The following is a 23,797-nucleotide window of genomic DNA, read 5'->3' on the forward strand; positions in this document are numbered from 1 at the left end:
CAGCTCAGAAAAGGCCTCGCCGCAGGCTGGTTTGGTGAATAAAATGGTCTCTCCCAGGTGAGGGCTGACGGGGTGGGAAGAAGTAAGGCCTGGCCTTTCCTGTGGGGGACGGCGTGGAGAACAGAGGAAAGAGCGGGTCCCTCTGTCAGTCTGTCTGTCCAGCATGTGGCCCAAGTTAGCAGCGGGGGACACGCCCGCCCGGTGGGAAGAACCACGGCCAGCAAAGCTGTCTGCGCAAGGCCGCGCTTTCCGGTGGCCAGTCTTGGGCCAGCTCCTGATCACACTTGGCATTAATCCCCGCTTCGCGGACAGGGCCAGGACGATGTCTCTGGAGCCCGCTCCCCTCTGAGTCGGTACCAGTGTTCCCACGGGACGCCAGCAGCTCGGGGCTGCGGCTCCCCCCACCCCTGGGATGGCCGTCTTCCGGGCCCTCGGGCTAGCCCTGAGCAGTCACCTCCAACCGTATCCGCCACCGTTTCCTTTATGCCCCCCGGGACCACCCCCGACTCCACCCCCACCACTTACTTGGCGAAGTTGGCCAGGTTCTGCGTGACCTTGGCAATGAGGGTCAGCGTGCGCGCGGTGCGGTCGTCGGGGTACTCCTGGAGCAGGTGGAAGAGGGAGGGGGACATGATGGCCGGACAGAGGAACCGGAGGAATAAGGAGGCGCTGATGAGGCGCTCGCTGATGTCCGGCCGGCCGCGGTTACTGCACTCTTGTCTCCACGACGCAAAAACCTCCTTCAGCTCTCGCGGGAAGACGCTGCAATGAGAATTCAGGGGCTGTAAAGTCAGCGTTTGGAGCGGGAGCCTCGTTTGCGGGCGGGAGCAAGTCAGACAGCCAAGCGTGACCCCCCGGGGCGTGACCCCTCCTCCGCTGGCACCCTGAGCTAAAAGAGTAACTCCACTAACCAGCAGCAATAACAGGTTCTTATCCTCTGTTGTGGAGCGACTGCTAGAAGGGGATAGATTGCCTGGTTGAACCAGTGGTTTGCACAGGAAGGGAGCGTCCGCACCATAGGTTGAAATAAGCTGCAATGATATTTCGAGGTTATTTTGAAATAGCTTATTTCGAAAGCCGGCGCTGTCTGCACGGCACTTATTCGGAAATAACCGGCTCTTCTGAAACATCCCTTGCTCCTCGTGGAACAAGTTTAACGGGGATGGTGGAATAGCGAGCCTGTTATATTTCGAAATAACGGGCGTGCTCCAAAGAAGCAGAATAGCTATTCCGGGATATCCAGACGTAGCCTAGGAGTTTTGGTCTAGGCCTGTGAAATGTAACCAGTTAGCATCCCCTTTAGTGGGCGATGTTTACTGGTTCTGGTTAACAGGTGGGGCCTGGAGCAGCAACCAGACCATTGCGGGGCCTGCCTGTGGTGGGCTTGGGGTGGAGGGGGTCTCTCCAGCCCCCCATTAACCGGTTAAACACGGCGTTTATCAGCTTATCCAGTTACATGGAACTTTCCATCCTTATTTCGGTTGCCTCTGAAACTTGCAAGAGAAACAACTGAATGCACCAGGCCGCGTTAGCCCCGCTGCAGATGGCGGGAGGCAAACGTGCAGAAAGGGCAGGCTCCCAGCAGCCTTCAGGTGCGGTTCCTGTCAGCAGGATCAGGGGCCCCGGGCAGGTTTCATTAAGTCAGGATTTACAAAAGCCTAACAGGGAAAATAATATCCCTGCGGCGCTTCATGTTTCAGTGAACAGAGCTATTGGGCCTGGAACGTTCCCAGCCTCTGCTCTGAGCCCAAAGAGCCGCCGTGGGCCGGTGCCCGAGCCCTAGGAACCGAACCCCACAAGTCACCGGCCAGTCCAGCGCTGATGCCCAAAGGGGGAGAGAAGGGAAACGTAAACTGCCCAGATGGTGAAAGCAAAGCGCTGCCCAGACGTTAACTCATGTTCTCCCCCCGGGCGGGCAGTGGGGAAGCCCCCCCAGCCCTCACTCGCAGGGGGGAAACAGTGACTTGACTTCCCCAAGGGGACACAGAGTCAGTAATGGAGCCCCCAGGGGTTTTGGCTCCTGGCCACATGGGCAATGTAGCAGCTCAAAGACAGTGAAAATGTTCCTTTGCCCTGGGCCCTTTTCCACGGAGGTGGGGCTGCGAGGGCGTGGGGAGTTAATGTCCTGGCATTTGGAGCCAATCCTGCTTGCAGAGGCTGGTGTAAATCCAGAGCAACTGCTTTGGAGACGCGGCAGTTACTCCCAGGCCACCCCAGTGCAATTCAGGACAGACTCCTGCCCACTGATCCCGAATCGCAGGCAAATTCCCGTGGCTTTAACACCTGGATTCTGGCTCCAGTGGGTGCTTATCACCAAAGAGCTGCTTGTCCATTTCTCCTTTTCCCTCCCCGTTCCCAGCTCCCCAGCAGATCCTGTTCCCAGCAGGTTTTATTTACTCAGCTGGGAACCACCCGCCTCGGAAGTGGGGCTGGACAATGGGTCGGAGTGGAGTTTGGCCAGTCGCCAGCCAGCTCAATGGCACGGAACGCCCCGGCTACTCCGCCCAGGATGCGGCGCGGCGGCCAAGCTAACGCTCTGCTGACAAGCAAACAGGCTGGAGACCCGGGGCGGAGGCAGCAGGCCCAGCGGGGGGTTCCCAGGCACACCCCAAGTTTCCAAGTCTCTGCTCCTCAGCTGAGGATGGCGACGAGCTACATGGGCAGTGAGGAGCAACCTCCGCCCACTTGTCTCCCGCCGTCCCCGCCTGAGGTGTCTGCTCATGGGCTGGGCAGAAGACACGGTGCCTGTTCCAGGGCAGCGCCAGGCTCTTCACCGCGTGCTAATGTGGAAGCGCAACTCTTGGGTCCGCTCCCCCCCGCACAGTGCCTCAGCCCTCCGACACCAATGGAGGAGCATTCTTATGGGGCCAGCGCTTAGGGTTGCCAGGTGTCCAGTTTACGACCAGACAGTCCAGTAATTGCGTCTTCTGTCTGGGTAAAAAAACCCAGAAAATACTGGACATGTAAAAATACCATCCTTGGACGAAAAGCCAGAGGGCGGGGAGAGCGCAGGAATTTAAAGGCGCAGCAACCTTTTTTTTTTTTTTTCCCCCTCAACCAATTTTTTTCCCCCACCATGTTCGGGATTTTTTGTGAAAGTATCTGGCAGCCCTACCAGCACTCTGTGCCAGGAGCCCCGCATGCCCCAGGCTGCCGTCAGTGGGCCCATCCGGTCCAACGGCACAGGCACCTCCACGGCGAGGCGGCTCGGGACGTAGGGGGCGTGCTCCCTGCGGCTGAGTGGCTTGTTCTGTCTTCGTTCCTTCCAGGGCCACTCGCCGGCCTCACTTTTGGTGTCCCCACTGCTCAGTTCAGCCAGGCAGAGCGCTCGCTGCCTCGCTCAGTACTGCCTGGAAATGCTCTTCGATATCTCCAGTGATGGAGAGTCCACAACCTCCCTCGGCAATTTATTCCAGTGTTTAACCATCCTGACAGGGTATTTTTCCTCATGTCCAGCCTAAACCTCCCTTGCTGAAATTTAAGCCCATTGCTTCTTGTCCTGTCCTCAGAGGCCAAGGAGAACAATCTTTCTCCCTCCCCTTGTACCTTTTAGGTACCTCCTCATAGGTACTGGCAAGCTATTATGTCCCCTCTCCGTCTTCTCTTTTCCAAACTAAACAAGCCCTCACAGCCCCTGTTCTCTAGACCTTGAATCATTTGTGTTGCTCTTCTCTGGACCCTCTCCAAGTTCTCCACGGCTTTCCTGAAATGTGGGGCCCAGAACTGGACACGATACTCCAGCTGAGGCCTAACCTGCGCAGAGCAGAGCGGAAGAACGACTTCTCGTGTCTTGCTCACGACACTCCTGTGAATGCTTCCCAGGATCATGTTGGCTTTTGTTTGCATCGGTGTCGCACTGTTGACTCCTAGTTAGTTAATTTATAGCCACGTGGTCTTGAAGAAGGCGGCATGTTTTTAAAAAATGGTCTCAGCAGAAAGCTGCCTATGGCGGAGATCTGCTTCCTGCGCTACCCGTAAGAGTCCAAGGCTGATTCTCTAGCCCTGGCTTTCCAACTCATATAGGCCAATTCATATTGCTTGGCTAAACCCTCCTTCTGTAGCTCTGGCTTAATCCGTATAAATGGGCAACCCCCCTTTCCTTCATGGGACTCGCTGCCAAGTCAGAGTGGAATCCTTTAAGCAATTTAAAGGTTCAACAATCTGGAGAAAAGTTGAAGAGTTACTGAAAAATACCCCTCTGAAATCTATGTGACAGCAGCACACGCAGCCACGGGGAAGCTCTTTGCTTTGCAGGGTGGGAAGCTGAGACAATACGAGTGTAATTGTATAATGAGGGATGGAACTCGGTTAGCAGGGCTTTATGCGATGGATAGAGTCCATAATTCATTACCCAACAGTCCTGTAACGAGCTTCCACATGCTGAAATTCTGCTTACAGTGAAACTTTCCAGATGTCTAAATCATCTCCTAATTGTAACCATTTTCAGTTATTGTCAACCTCTTCCCTCTCTCTCCGGCAGCTCCGCCTGCAGCTTTTCTGCCAAAGCCAGATCTTTGACTGTCAGGGCTCCTCGGCCAATCCAAACCACTCATCATCAGCTCAATTTTCCTCAAGAATCAGTGACCGGCCAGGCCCTGAGATCAGCTTCAGCCTTTTCCTGAAGGGTGGGCTAGAGGAACGCACATCCCCTCACTGCATTTTGCTTCCGCAGGTCGCTTTCCCAGGCTAGTTCTACAGACCTCGGTTATTTCTAGCCAGACATGAAATCAACCAACAATTTGCATCGCTGTCTCCTCTCATCTAGGCCTCGCCACTGAGGGGAGACATCACATGTCACTTGAGTGAAGCAGATAAGGGCAATTCCTGAGGCCGAGGGAGTAGTTAAGTGGGCCCAGTCTAGGCTACCTGGAAAAGAATCCGCCCTTTTGGCTTCTCGGTGATGGTCTGAGACGAGGAGTCACGTGGCTGCCTGTTCTCTCGCTGAGAAATAGCTACTCCAGCTTTCCCAAAGGACCGACTGGATGTCAGGGAGATTAGCAGAGTTTTCCCAGGAAGGGCTGGGGGAGGAATCTCTAGCAGGCTCCTTTCTTCAGACCAGAGGTTCCCCAACTTTTTGACACGGGGACCAGTAAATCCATTCACGAGCTTTTGGAGGACTGGTAACATTCATTTGCATATTTGCATATACATTAAGCAAATGATGAATATGCAAATACGTTGTTTCTGGTCCTCCCAAAGCCCCCAGTGCCAGTTTTAGAAAAGCTTTTGATACGGACACCCACAATATTCTAGCCAGCAAGTTACGGGAATATGGATTGGAGAAATGGACTGTCAGGTGGGTAGAAAGCTGGCTAGACCAGGGGTTCCCAAACTTTTTACTTTAGTTGGAACCTGTTTTTTTTCCGTACTGTTTTTTGCAACCCAAAAATATAAATGCGCGTAAAAAAAGAATGAAAACTGAATACATTTCCACTCTTTCACCCGGCTGCATCCTCCGTCCAGCCCGGGCTGTGGCCCATAGTTTGGGAAACGCTGCTCCAGACTGATCACGCTCATTGATGGCAAACGGGCATTAATACATACGAACGCCAGAGGTGTAAGCAATCGGATCAAACCCCTTCCATTTGCTCCACTGTCATTTGCCAGAGTCTGGTGATGTCATCAGCACCCCAATCTCTACGGTATAAAAAGCAGGAGGGCAAAAAGCGAAGGAGGGAATGCTTTCCGGCTCTTCGTTATCCGCCGAAGGCGCTTACAAGGGCCCGAGCCCAGTTTTCCCCCCCCGTGCAGCACATCTTTAGAGGGAGCATTGGGGTCAGGCTCCAAGGAGCTGTAGCTCTGTGCTCAGAGGCCTAGAAAACACCCCGTATAGATAACCCCCACTGCCAGCCGAACCCCCAAAGAGCAGCTAAGCCAGCCTAGGCCACTGACAATTGTCTCCAAGCCAGGGCCGGCCAGATCTCCAGCAGCCGCAGCCTCCGTCACTTCGCGGCTCAGAAGCTCCTGCCAAGGCTGGCCCGGGGTTCCAGGCGCGAGCCCTGTGCCCGTGAAGTGAGGGCTTCCCCCCCTACCGCTGACGCAAGCGGCTCTGCCCCGCCCCCCGGGGCACTAGGCACCCTGCAAGCCAAGTGCCGCTTCCGTAATGACTTGACTGAGGCTTCCCCTGCCACGCCCGCGTTCCGCCCCTCGTGGGACTTTGAGAGGTGCAGGACCAGACGAGGCGGAGACGGAAGAGACCGAGGTGCTTGCCAACCCCTGCCTGAGCAGCAGAGAGCCCACGAGAGGACACAGCCAAGAGCTGCACTTGGCTGTAGCCCCAAAGCCCAGCCTCTGCCGCACTGGCACGCTCGCGATCCCTGCCTGAAGGCTCGCTAGGGGGGCAGGCGGGTGTCCCTGCACGCCCTGGCGCACCTTAGCTCTGGTTACCAGCAGGCGAGTGCCACCTGGCAGCCTCAGCTCTCGCTGGGGACGGAAGAGCTTGCTCCGGTGCCCTGGCCCAGTTCTGCTCACGAGCCTCACGCTTGGCGTCAGCCCGGGTGGCCACTAAGAACGCGAAAGAGGAAACCCGCACGGAGAAGCCATTGACAATCAAAGCCACGCTGCAGCCTCATTCCAACCCCGCCCCGCTGCCGGGCTCTCTCCCTGGGGAGCAGGGCAGGCGGCCCCTGGCAGACAGCGGGTACGCAGAGCGGGGCAAAACCTGGTTGCACCGGGGGTAACTTTTTGTGGGGGGGGAAAAAGTGACGCTTTGTGAAAGCAACTGTCCCTGCAAACGTGGCCTCTTTGTACCACCAGGCCCACCCTCATCCTCGCCTCCTGCAGGACCCAAGGGCACCCGGCGAGAAGTCGGGGAGGTTTGTCACGTGCCCATGGAAGGAGGAAGTGACATTACCTTCTGCCTCCCTACACAGCATCCCCAAGGCCCTGAGCCTGCTCCTTTGGTGGGTTGGGGTCCCGGGTCCGCCTCCCAGCTGGAAAGGAGAACTACAACTCCCAGCAGACACTGAGGGCAGCTGCCCCCTCCAGGGCTCTGTGCATAGCAGCCTTTCATCGCTGGAAGAAAGGAGAACGCAAACCAGCCCGAGCGCTGCGACGGGACAGTCCCCGCCTACAGCCGTGCCGCGTCGCCAACAGCGTGCGAGCGCGGGAAGGGACAGTCCTCGCCTACAGCCGTGCCGCGTCGCCAACAGCGTGCGAGCGCGGGAAGGGACAGTCCTCGCCTACAGCCGTGCCGCGTCGCCAACAGCGTGCGAGCGCAGGAAGGGACAGTCCCCGCCTACAGCCGTGCCGCGTCGCCAACACCGTGCGAGCGCGGGAAGGGACAGTCCCCGCCTACAGCCGTGCCGCGTCGCCAACAGCGTGCGAGCGCGGCAAGGGACAGTCCCCGCCTACAGCCGTGCCGCGTCGCCAACAGCGTGCGAGCGCGGGAAGGGACAGTCCCCGCCTACAGCCGTGCCGCGTCGCCAACAGCGTGCGAGCGCGGGAAGGGACAGTCCCCGCCTACAGCCGTGCCGCGTCGCCAACAGCGTGCGAGCGCGGGAAGGGACAGTCCTTGCCTACAGCCGTGCCGCGTCGCCAACAGCGTGCGAGCGCAGGAAGGGACAGTCCCCGCCTACAGCCGTGCCGCGTCGCCAACACCGTGCGAGCGCGGGAAGGGACAGTCCCCGCCTACAGCCGTGCCGCGTCGCCAACAGCGTGCGAGCGCGGCAAGGGACAGTCCCCGCCTACAGCCGTGCCGCGTCGCCAACAGCGTGCGAGCGCGGCAAGGGACAGTCCCCGCCTACAGCCATGCCGCGTCGCCAACAGCGTGCGAGCGCGGGAAGGGACAGTCCCCGCCTACAGCCGTGCCGCGTCGCCAACAGCGTGCGAGCGCAGGAAGGGACAGGCGGGTGGTGGGGATACTGACCAGTACGAATTGATGATTTTGCAGAAGGCCAGCTCGCAGCACATTTTCAGGTTGCTCTGATGTTCAAGAAGGTCCGAGGAGGAGCACTTGCTGGGGTCCACCTCGCAGTTTTCATCCGATTCGTACAGGGCTTTGATAAACTCCCCTGCAAAACAGGCAGAGAGACAGGGATGGTGTCTGCTGGCAAGTCCCAGCCTAGGAGGGGTTAATCCGTCCTGCCACGGGCTGGGTGGGACTGTAAGGCAAGAAACGATAATCCAAGCCCTTCCCCCTACGTTTCTCCTCCCACCGGTAAGATTTCTGGGGATTCAGACCCACTGTTCTCTATATGCTGAGCGTCTGGGCCGCCACGCAGGAAAGGTTCAAATGTCAGCTGGCTGATTAGCAGAGCGCCCCCTGCTGGCAGCATGTGTTCCTATGGGTGGTGCACATCCACACATGCCTTGGTGCGCGTAATACAATTTATTCTGCACACAGAGGGAACAAATGAGAGGGAACACTGGTTCTGAGTGGCCTGTTTTTGTCTGGAACCCTTTGCTTATGGAGCAACACAAGAAAACCACGAGGAAAGGGTCTGAAACCCTGCCTGGGACTGTTCTTCCTCTTCTGCCTGGCAGCTCTCGTGATGTGGCCCTAGGCTGCTATGCCGCCATTCTGCCACACTGTGTCGTAGCCAAAGACCCCTTTCCTAGGGTGCCACTTGCCCCGATTTCCCCCGGTTTGCACAGGGCTCTCTGGTGGGCTGCACTGGCAGATGGGATGGTGCCAGAGAGCCGCATCCCAGGCTGATTTGCAAGGGCAGGAGACTGCACCGTGCATATGATGCCGGAGACTGGGCCGGTGCCACCTTCCGCACAGCCCTGGGCCACCGGAGCAAGGGGCAGGCTCAGAAGGCGTTTGGCCGGGGGGCTGGTTTGGAAAAGCTAAGTCACCAGGCAGCGTCACGGCCGAGTCACTCGCCTCGTTTGCCTTTGCTCCCGTTCGCCGCTGCTCATGCCTTGTGCACAGGGGGCAGGGCTATTGCCATTCCTGCTGGGGGAGGGGGAGTTTACCCCCACAAGGAGCAGAGACACACGGAGCAAGGCCACGGGAGACTCAAGCCCTCTGGCTCAGCTGGCACACAAGACGGGCTCCTGGGGAAATGGCGGAGAGCAGGGTTCCCTGCGAGCTGAGTGCTTGGGAGGCCACCCAGGAGAGTCAAACGCCACCCAGCGGATTAGCAGAGCGCCCCCAGGCAGGAGTGTGCGTGTCCATTGGTGGTGCACACCTGCACGGATGTTAGTGCAGAGAACAAAATTTATTATGCACGTGGATGGAAAAAATTTAGAGGGACCATTGGTGGAGGGGGAGGGGGAGGACGTTACCAGCAATACGGGAAGGATTTGGCTGCTTCTCTGCCGCTAAGCCCCCTGGGAAGGCGTCTGGTTGGCTGGATGTCCCGGGAAAACCCCGTCCCCCAGCAGGCGCCAGGTTCTGCTCCTAGGCAGCACTGATGGGCTTGCACAAAAGCTGCCCAAGTGCTGGGGAGAGGCTCAGTTTTACTTTTCAGCCCACTCCGTTTGCCCAGCCAACGACTGCCCCACGCTGCCCAGTCCCTGCCCCACCCCTCAAGCTCTGCCCCTGTTCCACCCCCTCCCCTGCGCAGTGCGAGCCAGAGGACGGCAGGGGCAACAGCAGGGTCACACCCCTCTCCCATGCTCCTCATGGTGGTGGGAGCTAGAGCAGCCTGCTCCGCTCTGCCCTGCCCCCCGGCCCAGCCCGCTGTGCCCCATGGCAGTGAGCGCAGGAGGGGCCCCTTCCCCCACATAAACCCCCGGGCCGCCCTGGGCCCCATCCATAAGACAGTTGATGCAGCCGCCGTGGGGCTCCCCAAAGCACAGAACCTGGGGCGGGTGCCCTGAGCCGTCCTATTGACCTCAGAGTTGAAGGCGTTTCGTGGGGTCGCTCCAGCCCCCCAGCCCTGCTCCTGCCCACATACCTAAGGCATCCTGCAGGTACTTCTGCCCCACCAGCTTCAGGTACTCCTCGATGGCTTTGGTGGCCAGCGTGTTCTCCCGGAAAATGAGGTGCTCGTTTTCGCCGCAGCGATCGACTTCGGACATCATCAGGTCGGTCAAGAACTCCTGCGAAGGGAAGTCCATGGGGGGTTACCGCTTCCCGACAGGGGTGTCACCGAGCAGAGCGCACACGGAGCCCCCCCTCCACGGGGCTCCCCCTGCCACTGGCATCCCCAAAACCTCCTCGCTTCTCCGGCGTGGATCAGCCACCAACCCTGCCCCCCCGCCGCGCCGAATCAAGGAGACCCGCCGGGCAAGACAGCTCTGGAGGGTTACAACTGAGCCATCTAAACAAGCCATTTTAATCCTCCGGCATCTTCAACACAACCACCGTCATCGTCTTCGCTGGGGGCCTGCTTTTGACCGGAGTCTGGGCTTTGGGGCTCAATTTTGTCCGTCGGGTTAAAGGCGGCTGCATTTAGACACCTCCCTGCGATGCCGGCAAAGCCGCGTGACGGTGTGGAAATGCCCATGCGCCATGCCCCTCGTGAACAGCTGGAAATCAAGTCCTCACTATGCACCGGGATTCCCCCCGCGCCGTGGTTACTCTCGTACGCAGGCAAAGGAACGACACTGCCACCCTCCTGGCAATAGCCTCGTTTCCCTTGGATGTGCATGGACCCCAGCTGCACGTTCCCCCCGTGCCTGGTGAGCCGGGGGAAATTGCCGCCAGCGTTGCCTTGTGCCTCCGCGAGGGCCGGCCGTGACCCGCCACGGCTCTAAGGACGCAGCCGGGCTCCAAAGAGCAGCGCGGAGTTTGCTGGAATCGTGAGGCTAACAGGCAGCAGGGAGAGGGAGGAATGGGAGGCGCTCTCCCGATTCCCCACGTGCCCGGCCGGAAAGATGCTGGGAGGCAGGCGCGGTGAATGACGGTTAACTAGTGCCCGGGTTTACATGCTACGAACGCCCGTCTGCTAACAACACTGGTGGCTATGGCAGTCTGCTTCCGTCCTCCTCCCCTCCCCCCCGCACTGCTGTGGGGCCTGCAAGCGTCCTGTCCCTTCCCAGCCCTGTGACATTCATCTGGAGGGCGGATGATAAATCAGCTGCCGAGACTGTGAAGTACCCACGTTCGCCCTCGGACGGTTGCCTGGTGTAGGGGAGAGAGGCCGAAAGGCTGACAGGGAAATTGACTCGTACAGCTGAAGACTTTTTTTTAAGCCACCTTCCTCGAAAACAAAAGCTTGTGCTCGGTGATAAGGCCTCAGCGAGATCACGACGTTCCCCTGCCGTAAGTGGTTGTACCACACACAGCCCGCTGGCTGGGGCACGACGCGCACAACGCACGGCCGATCGCCAAGCCGGGTGCCGCTGTCACTCCCCAGACAAACACCCGCCGTCTGCGGGCAAGCCAGGTACGCGCCCCGCTCTGAGGAACCACTTGGTTCCTCAGGCCCACGAATCCGCCCCCCCGGAGTTGAGCGGCATGGCAGAGCAGTGTCAAGGAAAGCAAGAGAGTCGGGCCACAACGGTTTCTCCCCTTTGACACAGTCATGACTCATTCACCTTCCCCTTTTACCGCAAACAACGCTGCAGATATTGGACAGCGACGCTGGGGTGGCTCAGGACTCGGCTCGTGATCAGGATGTGCCAGGAAGGCGTCACCAGTCTTGATTTCGAAAGAAATGGGATCTGGATCGATTTGATTCACTTCGGGGAACCGTGAAATCTAGTCAAGCCCTAACTCCAGCCATCGGACTCCAAGACCAAGTACAGATTGAACCTCTCTAGTCCGGCAACATCCGTGGTGTGGCGTGATTTTTCTTAGCCAGACATCCACTTGTCATGAGTGTGGCCAAGTTTCCTGTGGTCTCATAAAGTTTGTTTACAGCCACCAGTCCTGACGCTCAATTATTTAGCCCTAATTGACTCCTACCTGTTTTCTCCGAGCCCAACAAGCAGTGGAAGGGACTATCAACCTCCCGGGGTTTGGCACCAGGCAGGTCCCGAGGGTGCTGGACTAGAGAGATTCAACCCGTATTGGGAGAGGGCTAGTGCCTTGCCGTCAGTTTTCCATTAGGGTACGTCTGCACTAGCCCCCTAGTTCGAACTAGGGAGGCAAATGAGGGCGACCGAAATTGCAAATGAAGTGCGGGATTTAAATATCCCATGCTTCATTAGCATGTTCCCGTCCGGTCGCCATTTTGGAAATTGACTAGCCCGGAAGAACTGCCCGCGTCTACACGCGGCAGAGAAGGGCAATTCCGAAATAAACCCCTTACTTCGAATTACCAGTTAAACCTCATGAGGTTTAAATCCCGTGGTTCATTTGCAATTTCAGTCGCCCTCGCTAGCCAAGGAGAAGTTTATTTTGGATGTAGACACCTGCCCACAAGGAGCAGGATTAAGACACATCCGCCAGGGCTCCCTGTAAGCTGTATGCTTGAGCAGCTACCCAGGAGAGATTCAAATGTCGCCCCGCTGATTAGCAGTGCGCTCACAGCCCCAGCATGGATTTCTCCTGGGGGTGCACATCCACACATGCGTTGGTGCGCAGAACAAAATGTATTCTGCACACAGGTGGAAAAATTAGAGGGAACACGGATATCAACTCATCTCCACAGAGGCCCAATGGGGGTATATTTCAGTCCCGGGCCAACCTGTGTTGAATTTGAACCAGTGACCTAAAGGTGAAGGAACTATTAAGAAAGGGACACACTGCTCATTCCAGCCCCAAGCGACTTCACTCTCTGCACCACTGTAGTGGCATGCCTCTTCCATGAAAAAAAAAAGAAAGAAAAATCCAATACATTTTGCAATTAAAAAAAAAAGACTGTAAGTGACTGCAGGGCCCTGCAATGTCCGATTTCTCCTGAGACTGATGGCCACTGCTTTGCTCTCCCCTTGCTAGGGAAGATTAGACATTTACAGTAAGTGGAAATAAAGTGACATCCAGTCGTATTTTAACATCCACCTCTCTCCTTGCACACGCCTTGTCCAAAGGCAAGGTTCACGTGCCATTTCTAAGCAACAGGAGCAGCAATTTTGATCGGCATGTCAGGGCACTATGACTGCTAGTCCCGGTTGCATCTCAGGAAGTAGTCCAAGCGATTTTTAGCAATGACTGTGAACAGAAGTAAATGAAAATCTTCCATTGTACATGAGATGCAGCGTCAATGTCCCACAAAAGGCCAAACACGGAATGCAGGGGTCTGCCTGTCAGCTGGAACATTACCACACCAGCCCAATGCTTGTCCCACTTGCCCTGCATTAAAGAAAGTATGTGCAATAATACGAGCGGCTCCAACCATTATTTTATTGTTCCCACAACATAAGAACTAGAAGTCACCAAATGAAATGAATAGGTAGCAGGTCTAAAACAAACAAAAGGAAGTTTTTCTTCACGCAGTGCACAGTCAACCTGTGGAACTCCTTGCCAGAGGATGTGGTGAAAGCTAGGCTTTTAACAGGGTTCAAAAAAGAGCTAGATAATTCATGGAGGTTAGGTCCATCAATGGCTATTAGCCAGGATGGGTAGGAATGGTGTCCCCAGCCTCTGTTTGTCTGGAAGTGGGTGACAGGAGAGGGATCACATGAGGATTACCTGTTCTGTTCCCTCCCTCTGGGGCATCTGGCCTTGGCCACCGTGGGCAGACAGGATCCTGGGCTAGATGGACCTTTGGTCTGACCCAGTCTGACCATTCTTCTGTCCTTTGCAATTCCTAGGTGCCTGGCAGGTATCTCTTCCAATCCCCACAACCCTTTCCTTCTTTTTAAAAGGAACAAATATTTTCTTGACATCAAACCGGAGGCCCAGCAGGACAGACAAACACACGGGGGCAGGGGTGGGGGTGACGCGAGCATGTGGCCTGGAACATACTCCAGAGTCGCTGCAGCTGAGGGTGTGCGGAGCCCCCTTGGGACACGATCCGTGGTCTGGCGCGGCCACTCACTGCGCACAGTCCCTCTCTCCCCACTCCCCATTCTGGCAGGAGGCCTTCGGATCCCGTCCCGCTAAGCGAGGCAGCGACTCAGCCACGCGATACGTTCCATTGACGTTCCCCGACTTTTCCGTAGCAGCCTCCGGAGTGTGACTTGACAGCGGTGCTGGCGGCACTGCGGGGCAGGCTGGCACGTGCCAGTGTACACCTGGGAGGTACAATCCACTGAGGTGCCTTTCACGTCCCCCGCCAGAAAAGTGCTTGAAGGTTTAATAGAGAAACCACCAAGTGGCCTCTGTAGAAAGCCTGGCGACTGTCAGCGAGCAGGAGCCTTTCTGTAGAATGCAGAGACCAGCCCGGATCCCGCGATGGGCCACCTGGGCTGGCGAGCGGCCCACAGCCAGCCTAGCGGGCTGCCCACCGCGGGGTAGAATATAACAAAGAACAAGGCCCCTGCCAGGCGGTTCTGAAGCTCCTGCAGGACTTTCCCATCCAAGTGACGGACGGGCGTCTCCAGGAACACGTGAAGGGGCAGGAAGGCGATCAGGGCGGGGAGGAAGGGCAGCCGGAAAGGGGAGGAGGCTTCGTTGTACATTCAGGGCATGCACACCTGCTGCACAGCTGTGCCCAGTCGCCCCGGCTGGAATGGCTACAGCCGGCTCCGAGTGCTTCCCCAGGCCTGGCGTTCGCAGGGCTGGGACCCGCGGGCCAGCAGAGCCTCCCCTGCCCAGATGTCTCGATCGTAAAAGACAAGCTTTTAAAAAAAGTCATTCTGGTTATTCCTCTAGACAGACAGGCAGGGAGACAGACACAGGCAGGCAGAGTGACAGGTAGGGAGACAAGCAGACAGACACAGGCAGGCAGGGAGACAGGCAGGGAGACAGACACAGGCAGGGAGGCAGAGTGACAGGCAGGGAGACAAGCAGACAGACACAGGAAGACAGGCAGTGAGACAGACACAGGCAGGCAGAGTGACAGGTAGGGAGACAAGCAGACAGACAGGCAGGCAGGGAGACAGACACAGGCAGGCAGAGTGACAGGTAGGGAGACAAGCAGACAGACAGAGGCAGGCAGGGAGACAGGCAGTGAGACAGACACAGGCAGGCAGAGTGACAGGTAGGGAGACAAGCAGACAGACACAGGCAGGCAGGGAGACAGACACAGGCAGGCAGAGTGACAGGTAGGGAGACAAGCAGACAGACACAGGCAGGGAGACAGGCAGGCAGGCAGGCACGCAGGCAGGGAGTCAAGCAGACAGACACAGGCAGGCAGACAGAGGCAGGCAGGCAGAGTGACAGGTACGGAGACAAGCAGACAGACTCAGGCAGGCAGAGTGACAGGTAGGGAGTCAAGCAGACAGACACAGGCAGGCAGAGTGACAGGTAGGGAGACAAGCAGACAGACACAGGCAGGCAGACAGGGAGACAGGCAGACAGGCAGGCACGCAGGCAGGGAGTCAAGCAGACAGACACAGGCAGGCAGACAGAGGCAGGCAGGCAGAGTGACAGGTATGGAGACAAGCAGACAGACTCAGGCAGGCAGACAGAGGCAGGCAGGCAGAGTGACAGGTACGGAGACAAGCAGACAGACACAGGCAGGCAGACAGAGGCAGGCAGGCAGAGTGACAGGTATGGAGACAAGCAGACAGACTCAGGCAGGCAGAGTGACAGGCAGGGAGACAGGCAGGGAAACAGGAAGGTAATCTCCCTCCTTATGGGCCCCGTAAGCTCCATTATTCTCTGGCAACCAAGCAGGCATGAACCCCCCTCCCCTCGCCATTCTCTCTGCCTTCTCCCTCTCTTCCCAGAGGAGCTGGGATGTGACTCTGACCCCCCTGCTCAAACCCCTTTCGCCGCTCTCTGTGTAACTCTATCACCTCGATCTACCCGGGCGTCTCCCGGAGCATGTTTCAATTCCAGGCTGCGGCTGGGGCTGACACAAGGTGCTGATTCTTAATTAGCAGCCGCCGACCTTGGCTTTGCCTGATTCTCTTCCCTGTCACTTTCCCAACATACTAATTATCACAGGACCACTGAGCTTCAGAGCTGCTCTTAGCCAAGTGTTTGCTTTTTCCCTTTTTTGTGGTCCATGGCGGGAGTCCCGGCTGCAGGGTAGCGCTAGTTTAGCTCCTCTCCTGCCGGAGCGGAGTTAACGGTCAGCTCCCGCAGCGCTGGGCTGGGGAGACCCCAAGGCAGGCTGAGCTCAGAGCTCTGATACCGAACGGGCGCGGGGGAACGCGGCCCTAAGGGCTGGCCAGAAATCAAATGGCTTTTGGTGGCTTCACCCCTGCAGTGGGGCTCATTAGAATCCACCGCGGACATCAACACGACAGCCATCCCGGGCCCCGGGGCAGAGCCGTCAATGGGCCCCCCCAAGCGACGTTTGGGCGGCGCTGTGACCGTGCAGGCGGGTGCCCAGTGAGCTGCGGTGCCAGGAACGTTCTTCCAGCATGGCCACGGCTCCCCCGTGCCCAGCCAGTAGCCAACTGTCTCATCGCGCAAACTCAAAGACTCTTGCCCCGCCCCTTTGCTGAAGCCACGCCCCATCCCACCCCTTCTCCAAGCCCCACCCCGCTCACTCCATTCCCCCTCCTGCATCGCCATTCTCCCCCCTCACTCACTTTCACCAGGGTGGGCTGTGGGATGGAGCGTGGGGCCCAGGCTCTGGGTGGGGGCAGGAGGCTGGGGCACATCACTGATTACGGGCGGTTCCCGAAACAGACCAGCAAACCCCTCTGGTGGCGGCTCCTAGGCCGGCGGGGGCCTCCGCTGCCACTGCCCACAGGCCCCGCCCCTGCAGCTCCCTCTGGCTGCAGTTCCCAGCCAATGGGCGCTGCCGAGTCAGTGCTTAGAATGGGACAGTGCGTGGAGGCCCCGGCCTCTCCCACGGCCACAGGGACGTACCAGCCACTTCAGGGAGCAGTGGGGAGCGAGGACGGGCAGGGAGCCTGCCGTAGCCCCTCCAGGCTCTTTTAAATCGCCCAGGCCCCATCCCCTAGTGCTGTGCGTCTTGCCCTGACGACAGCTCCGACCGTCCTTCCCAAACACAGGCGGGAGTTAGACTCAGTGGCAATTCGAAACTCTGGGCTTCTCCTCCCCTTGGCCAGCCTCCATGGACGCCCACATGTGCTTCCCTAAGGAGGGAACAGAGCAGGAGACACGGCGGGGAGGGGAGCGAGTGGCCTGGCGATGGCGGATTTTGCTCTGACTGAAGCATGTGGGTCGGGCGGCACCTGCCTGCGGCGGGAGGCTGCAAACCCCGAAAGGGGCAGCGCGCACCTCTATGGCTTTCGCACACTGGTCCGTACGAGTCCCCAGCCGCCTGGGCGTTCCGGGGAAAGCTTGAGTGGGTGGAGAGCAGCATCTTGCCTGGCCCCAAGACCAAAGAGCTGCTGCTCATTCCCACCCCGCCGCCATGCCTCTGTCTCCACCCCCCGCAGTGGGGCGGGCAGGGGGCAATAAGATCTATCAGGAAATCCAGACTCAAGCGCCCAGTTGCTCCCTGACAGCAGCTGGGCCCAGCTGTGAAGCATCAGCCCTGAACTTGGGAGAACTGTTTGAAAATTCCACTGGGTAAAAACCCCCAAACCCTCAGACGAGCCACCCTTCCCCACCGACGGCAAGTGACACACACACACACAAACACAAGAGACTAGAGGCAGCTCATTCACTCCGTCAATAATTCTGACTCTCTGAGCCTCCAGGCTATTTCCTGCACTGCAGGGGCTTCACTGACACCTGCCTCTGCCCTGGAGAACGGGAAAGGTGTTAAGAGACAGGCCCGTCCCATCGAGCTGTGTTTCAGGTGCTGGACTGAGCCCCGGGACAGGCAGCTCATCCTTTTATTCAACAGATCTGCCAATGTCAAACCTGAATACAAGTGTAATTAAAATCATGCCAGAAAACAAACCAAGCAACCCCCCACCCACACTGCAAAGGGGCAGGAAGCCTTTCCCCAAAAAAATGGCCAGACTGGGTCAGACCAAAGGTCTATCCAGTCCAGTGTCCTGTCTGCCGACAGTGGCCAATGCCAGATGCCCCAGAGGGAGGGAACAGAGCAGGGAATCATTAAGTGATCGCTCCACTGTCACCCATTTCCAGCCCCTGACAAACAGAGGCTAGGGACACCTTTCCTACCCAGCCTGGCTAATAAGCAGGGCTCGACAAACTGCGGCGAGAGCTACTCGCCAGCCCCCACCGCGCATGCCTTGGAAATAAGCCAGTTCTGCCTGTCCCAAGGCCAGGTGAACAGGACTCAACCTTAAGAAGCTTGAACTGAGCAAGGTCACAAGACTGCTAGTTATCACACAGGCTGGCCCAAAGTCTGGCCTAGTCTGGGTGGGGGGCAGAGGAGGACGTGCTGGGAGCTGTGCTCAGGGTCGACAGGGCTGGATTCCGTGTGCACTAACGAGAGTGACAAGGCCCGCCCGCCCTGTTTCATCAGGTACCCGATTAAACCTAACGTGCCACCCGCTAACTAATTCAACGGGATTTTACATCCCGATTTTGCACAAATAAAAACGACATCAAAAATAAGGGCGTCCAAAAGGCAGAGGGCAGGTTTTGAAGCCAGGGTGAGGTTACATGGTGCCAGCCACTCCACAGGGAGAACCTAGGATTGGACATTGGCACGTTCATGTCTACTGGGTGTGCTGAAAACGCACCCTTCCCACCTGGCTAGGGCCACTTGCATCCTCCCCCCTTTCTCTCTGCACTCAGCCCATCTGAGGAAGTGGGCTGTGCCCACGAAAGCTCATGACGCTATCTCTATATTTTGGTTAGTCTCTATGGGTACATCTACACTGAGTGGCTATTTCGGGATCCCAGAGGGATGCAAAATAGTTACCCCGTATCTTAACAAGCTGCCCGTTATTTCGAAATCTTTTTCAAAATAACGGGTGCGCTATTTCAGCATCCCGGTAACCCTCATTCCGTAAGGGATGAGGGACAGCTCGAACTAGCGCGTTATTTTGAAATGTGGTGCTGTGTAGACGCGTCAAATTTCAAAATAGCCTCTTTCGAAATTCAATCGAAATAAGAGACGCAATTTGCGTAGCACAAGTTGCATCTCTTATTTCGAGCTTAGGGTGCTGTGTAGATGCACCCGAAGGTGCTACACGACTCGTTGTCCCTAACTCTGTGTTCCTCAAGGACTGTCTGAGGGGTGGTGCCGGTCCCTGAAATCTCCCTGTAACAGAGGACAGCAGCAAGCTGGTCCCTGGTACACATAAGGAACACACTGACACTCAGGGTCTATTTTTAAATTAAACAGGCTGGAGCCCAGCCCTTCTGAGCAAAGCACTGTCTGTCCCGATCGTCGTGATTACACAGCCAGAACCGGATGTGCACGCTGGCACAGGCCGCGGTGGGAGAAAGAAAACTTTCCGAGTCAGTTCTAGGCATACCGCAGCAAAACGTTGAGCTTTTAAACCATACGGGCAGTTTGCTGAGGTTCCCTTAAATACGTTAAAAAGCAGCATGTAAACGAAAGCAACCAGCTGAGACTGTAAACTATCAAACGCGCACAAGACAAAGGCCGACAAAGATGTTCCGGCAGCAGCTGGGCTCTCAAGCAATGAGAACACAAGTCAGTTGAATCAAAATTCTTCTCGCAGAACAATATGGAGGCAGCAATGCCTTGCTACAGCCCTGTAAACTCAACGGCCCTGAAATAATGGCTTCTCTTGTGCCAGTAGCCTCCCTGAGGGCAGCGACTCCCCCAGACTCTGCCACAGGCAAATGGGTTTCTGAACTGACCCTCAACAGCAGTCAGAAAAGCAAACAGGATGTTAGGAATCATTAAGAAAGGGATGGAGAATAAGGCCGAATATAACTTATTGCCTCTGCATAAAACCATGGTACACCCACATCCTGAATACTGTGTACAGACGTGGTTCCCTCATCTCAAAAAAGATACGCTGGCATTGGAAAAAGTTCAGAAAAAGGCAACAAAAATGATGAAGGGGTTGGAACTGGTCCCATATGAAGAGAGATGAAAAGGACTGGGACTTTTAATCTTAGAAAAGAGGAGACTAAAGGGGATATGAGAGAGGTCTGTAAAATCATGACGGGTGTGGAGAAAGTGAATAAGAAAAAGTTCTTTACTTTTTCCCATAACATAAGAACTAGGGGTCACCAAATGAAATTAATAGGCAGCAGATTTAAAACAAACAAAAGGGAGTACTTCTCCACAGTCAACCTGCGGAACTCCTTGCCAGAGGATGTGGTGAAGTCTGAGACCACATCAGAGTTCAAAGAAGAACTGGATAAATGCCTGGAGGTTAGGTCCATCGATGGCTATTCGCCAGGATGGGCAGGGGTGGTGTCCCTCATCTCTGTTTGTCATAAGCTGGGAATGGGTGACAGAGGAGGGAATCACTTAATGGTTCCCTGTTCTGTTCACTCCCCTTGGGGCACCGGCATTGGCCACTGTGGGGAGACAGGACACTGGGCTACATGGACCTTTGGTCTGACCCAGTCTGGCCGTTCTTATGCTGTGTTAAGTGACAGTCCTGTGAATAGGGACAAGGAAAACGCACTGAGGTAGATAAGGGGACATAATCTGGCCTGTAATGCTACCGAACACCAGCGGAGAGAAGAGCGCTGCTCCTTGCAGTGTCTTTTTGGGGCTAGATAATCACCAAAATAAGCCAGAAACCACCTCACCCATGAAGCCTTTCATGGGTCAGAACTAGGGGAAAGGCAGCAGGGTCACGGTTTTCCTTCTATGCTTCATTCCAAGCGGATATCAGCTAATTTTCCAACTTTGGTATGGAGGTGGCCCGTGTCTTGTAAAATAAGGGCGGTGGTCTTGTGTCACGTTGCTGAATTGGAGGGAAGCAGCCAGATCGCTGCTGCACCCCTAGGTGGGGGTGTTGGCCCCAGAAATTGGTGTGGGGGGAGCCATGTGGGGTATTGAATGGGAGATTATTGTTTGTTGATCTTATGTACGCTATTTATGTGAGTGTATAATGTCTGTGTGTGTAGGTAGGAATCTGTAATCTGTGTGGAAGCTGAATATTTCTGTGAATGCGGTTGAGCATTGCTATGGACAGGCTGAGTAGTGAAGCCCTGTGGAACAATGGCCCTTGATGGCCCAAAGACACACCTAAAGCAGGAGGGCGGAGACCCAAGAGCTGCCAGCAGAGAGAGGCTGAGGACCAGGTGACCGGCTGAGACCAGAAGAGGCCAGGAAGGAGGTATAAAGAGGCCATGTGGTCGATGCCATTTTGTTCTCAGCTCAGCACTTCATCCCAGAGGCAGCACTGCAGGGATTGAAGAGCCCAGAAGACCTGTGAACCCATCCTGATCGTAGGATGTGCAATAAGGACTTTTAACCAGCAGCTGCAACATCTCTGCTAGAGCCTGCATCGAGAACTGGGAGATTCGGTGCATGTAAGGTACTGTACTTTAATAACCTTACTCTCAGGCTTTTCTTTCTTGTAATAATAAACCTTTAGATATAGATCCTAAAGGGTTGGCCCAGCGTGATTTGTGGGTAAGGTCCAGAGGGTAAATTGACCAGGGATCTGTGGCTGGTTTCTTGGAACCAGACAGAACTTGTTCGGGGTAGGTGGGATTGGGTGCTAGGACCCCCCACCCGTGTATAGGCCCGGGGCCATCTGGGGCACGGATATTGCTGGGGTGTCGGAGGGGTTTTGCTCGGGAGGCTTCAGGCAGGCAGCTGAAGCGCTCTGTGAGACTGGTGTGTGGCCTGTTTGGAGAGGTCACCAGTCAAGGGGGCTGTAAGAAGCCCCGGATTCGAGCAATTCGCCCTGAGCGGATGCCCTCAGCTGTGCCCAGACACGGCCCGGCCCGTCACATCTTGTAGGAACAGCTGCTCTCTCAAGGGTTCGGCCCCCTGGGCCAAAGTCTTATGAGAGCGTCTCAAGAGATTTTTGGTGCTTTTGATTCACCCAAACCCCGAGCCTCAGTCTAAACCTAATGTGGATCCAGATCCTCAGACTGCCTCTGGTCTCAGTTCTACAAGTGAGATGGGATTGAATTAGTGGGGTATGCGCCTGTCCCTGCTACCCCACGCCATAAAGGCCCATGTTGAATGAACAACAGACTTCCCCAGGGATTTGTACACACTCGGCTACTCCTTAACAGATACGTAAGAATGTAAGAACGGCCAACTTGTCAGACCAACATATCCAGCCCAGTATCCTGTCTGCCGACAGTGGCCAAGACCAGATGCCCCAGAAGGAGAGAACACAATAGGTAATTCTCACGTGATCCCTCCCCCGTCACACACTTCCAGAGAAACTGAGGCTAGGACACCATTCCTACCCATCCTGGCTAATAGCCATTGATAGACCTAACCTCCATGAATCTATCTAGCTCTTTTCTGAACCCTGTTGAAGTCCTGGCCTTCACCACATCCTCTGGCAAGGAGTTCCACAGGTTGATTGTGCACTGCGTGAAGAAAAATTTTCTTTTGTTTGTTTTAAACCTGCTGCCTACTCATTTCATTTGGTGCCCTCCCCTAGTACAGCTGAGCTACCTCCTACTTTGGCAATGAAGCTGAAATATGCTAATGATCAGACCTGCCCAGAGCCAGAAGGAGCTAGGAGGAGCTGGAGGCCTACCCGATCTCGATACATTTGCCAAGTACTGGCAACTTAACCTACACATACGAGAGACAGGGTCATCTTGCTTGCAACGGGTCAGCTCAGCGATGGGCCGCCTAGGACAGTGAGTGAGCCGCATGAGTGGCCCTTCTTCATCCCAATGGGCCACACGATGGTGGTAAAACCAAGACGGGCTCCCGGGTCAGGGTTGTTTTGCTCACTGCACTTGTGAGCCAAAAATTTGCAGGGGGTGCTGAGTCAACTGTAGCAGCACTGCGATTGGATGCGGGGGGCACACGCGGCTCTCACGGTCGGCACCCACCTTACTTCCCGTGGCCTTGTTTTACACGTGTGTCACTTGGGTAATACCGGTAGGAAAAGAACTACACAGCGGAATGGCAACCCCGAGCGTGTACAACGGTAAACAAAATGTCTCACTGGGCCACATGCAGAACCCTGATGGGCTGTGGGCCCCGGATCCCAGGTTGCCCACCACTGAGTAAAGCTCATTGACAGGAGAAAATGCTTCTGATCAGCTAATCGTGTTTGCACAGCGTCCTTCGTCTTCGGGGTACAACGGGACAGCTCCCCGCCCTTTCGACAACACACTGAGAAGACAAGCCACCGTCTAGCAGAGCGTGCTGCTGGCGTGCCGGCAATTCATGGACTGCTCCTTCTGCAACCTTAGGGCCGTCTGTCAATGCCTTAATTTTCGTACCCACCAACTATTGTGTGGCAGCACAAGGTTCTAGCCCTCACTGAGGCAAGCTGGTCTCAGTGATTAACTCCATCCTTCCTATCATTACTGGTGTGACCTGGACAACTCCAGTCTCCAGTATTCCAGGCCTGGCAGTCCCCTGGTGATTAGCCATGAAGGCAGCCTCCTGGCTACGTTACCACACACAGCCAACAATCAAGACAGCATCCTTCACAATTTCATCTCCAAACCATGGCAACAACGTCAGCGACCTCTTCTGAAATAGCTGACCCTGTCAGGCAGCACGTCCAACTGTCTTTCTAAGGAACAGCAGCACTGGGTGACGTGGAACTCGGTTTTCAATCGATGGCTCATTTCTTGGCAGAGAGACAAAACAGAGCTAGGTCCCTTAGTCTTGTCAGCCCTTTAGAATAACCACACGAACCAAAAGATCCTTCCTCGTTACCACAGGATATGTTGGGTTTTCTCTTACGTCTTCCCTGGTGCGGTTTCTTGACTGTTTCACCCTGCCCCCAGGAGCTCAATTACAAGGAGTGTGTGGTCATGGACTGCCCTCTTTCTCATGAGACACGGGACGGAGATGCTGATGTCTCTGGATGATTTGGCCACGACAGAGTGGCTTCGTCACGGACCCAGCAACAAACTCATTGTTTGTGCTGTCAGAAGGCATGCGCCAGAAGACCAGAAAGGCAGGAGAAAAAC

General features: G+C 56.1%; 1 protein-coding gene across 19 annotated transcripts in view; it reads right to left on the reverse strand.

Moving 5' to 3' along the window:
- DAB2IP (DAB2 interacting protein) overlaps positions 1 to 23,797 on the reverse strand; it is a 364,307-nt gene that overhangs the window by 29,935 nt on the left and 310,575 nt on the right. For all 19 annotated transcript variants that reach the window (XR_012897179.1, XR_012897178.1, XM_075905444.1 and 16 more), the window contains 3 exons: positions 9,846 to 9,990; positions 7,868 to 8,012; positions 526 to 762 (listed from right to left, as the gene is read on the reverse strand). Coding sequence is in view for 17 of the 19 variants with exons in the window: in XM_075905444.1 (XP_075761559.1) it covers positions 526 to 762; positions 7,868 to 8,012; positions 9,846 to 9,990 (527 nt within the window). In the remaining 2 variants the exon portion in view is untranslated. The remainder of the gene's footprint in view (positions 1 to 525; positions 763 to 7,867; positions 8,013 to 9,845; positions 9,991 to 23,797) is intronic.

Source organism: Pelodiscus sinensis, chromosome 22 (genome assembly GCF_049634645.1).
Source record: "Pelodiscus sinensis isolate JC-2024 chromosome 22, ASM4963464v1, whole genome shotgun sequence".
Classification (NCBI taxonomy): domain Eukaryota; kingdom Metazoa; phylum Chordata; order Testudines; family Trionychidae; genus Pelodiscus; species Pelodiscus sinensis.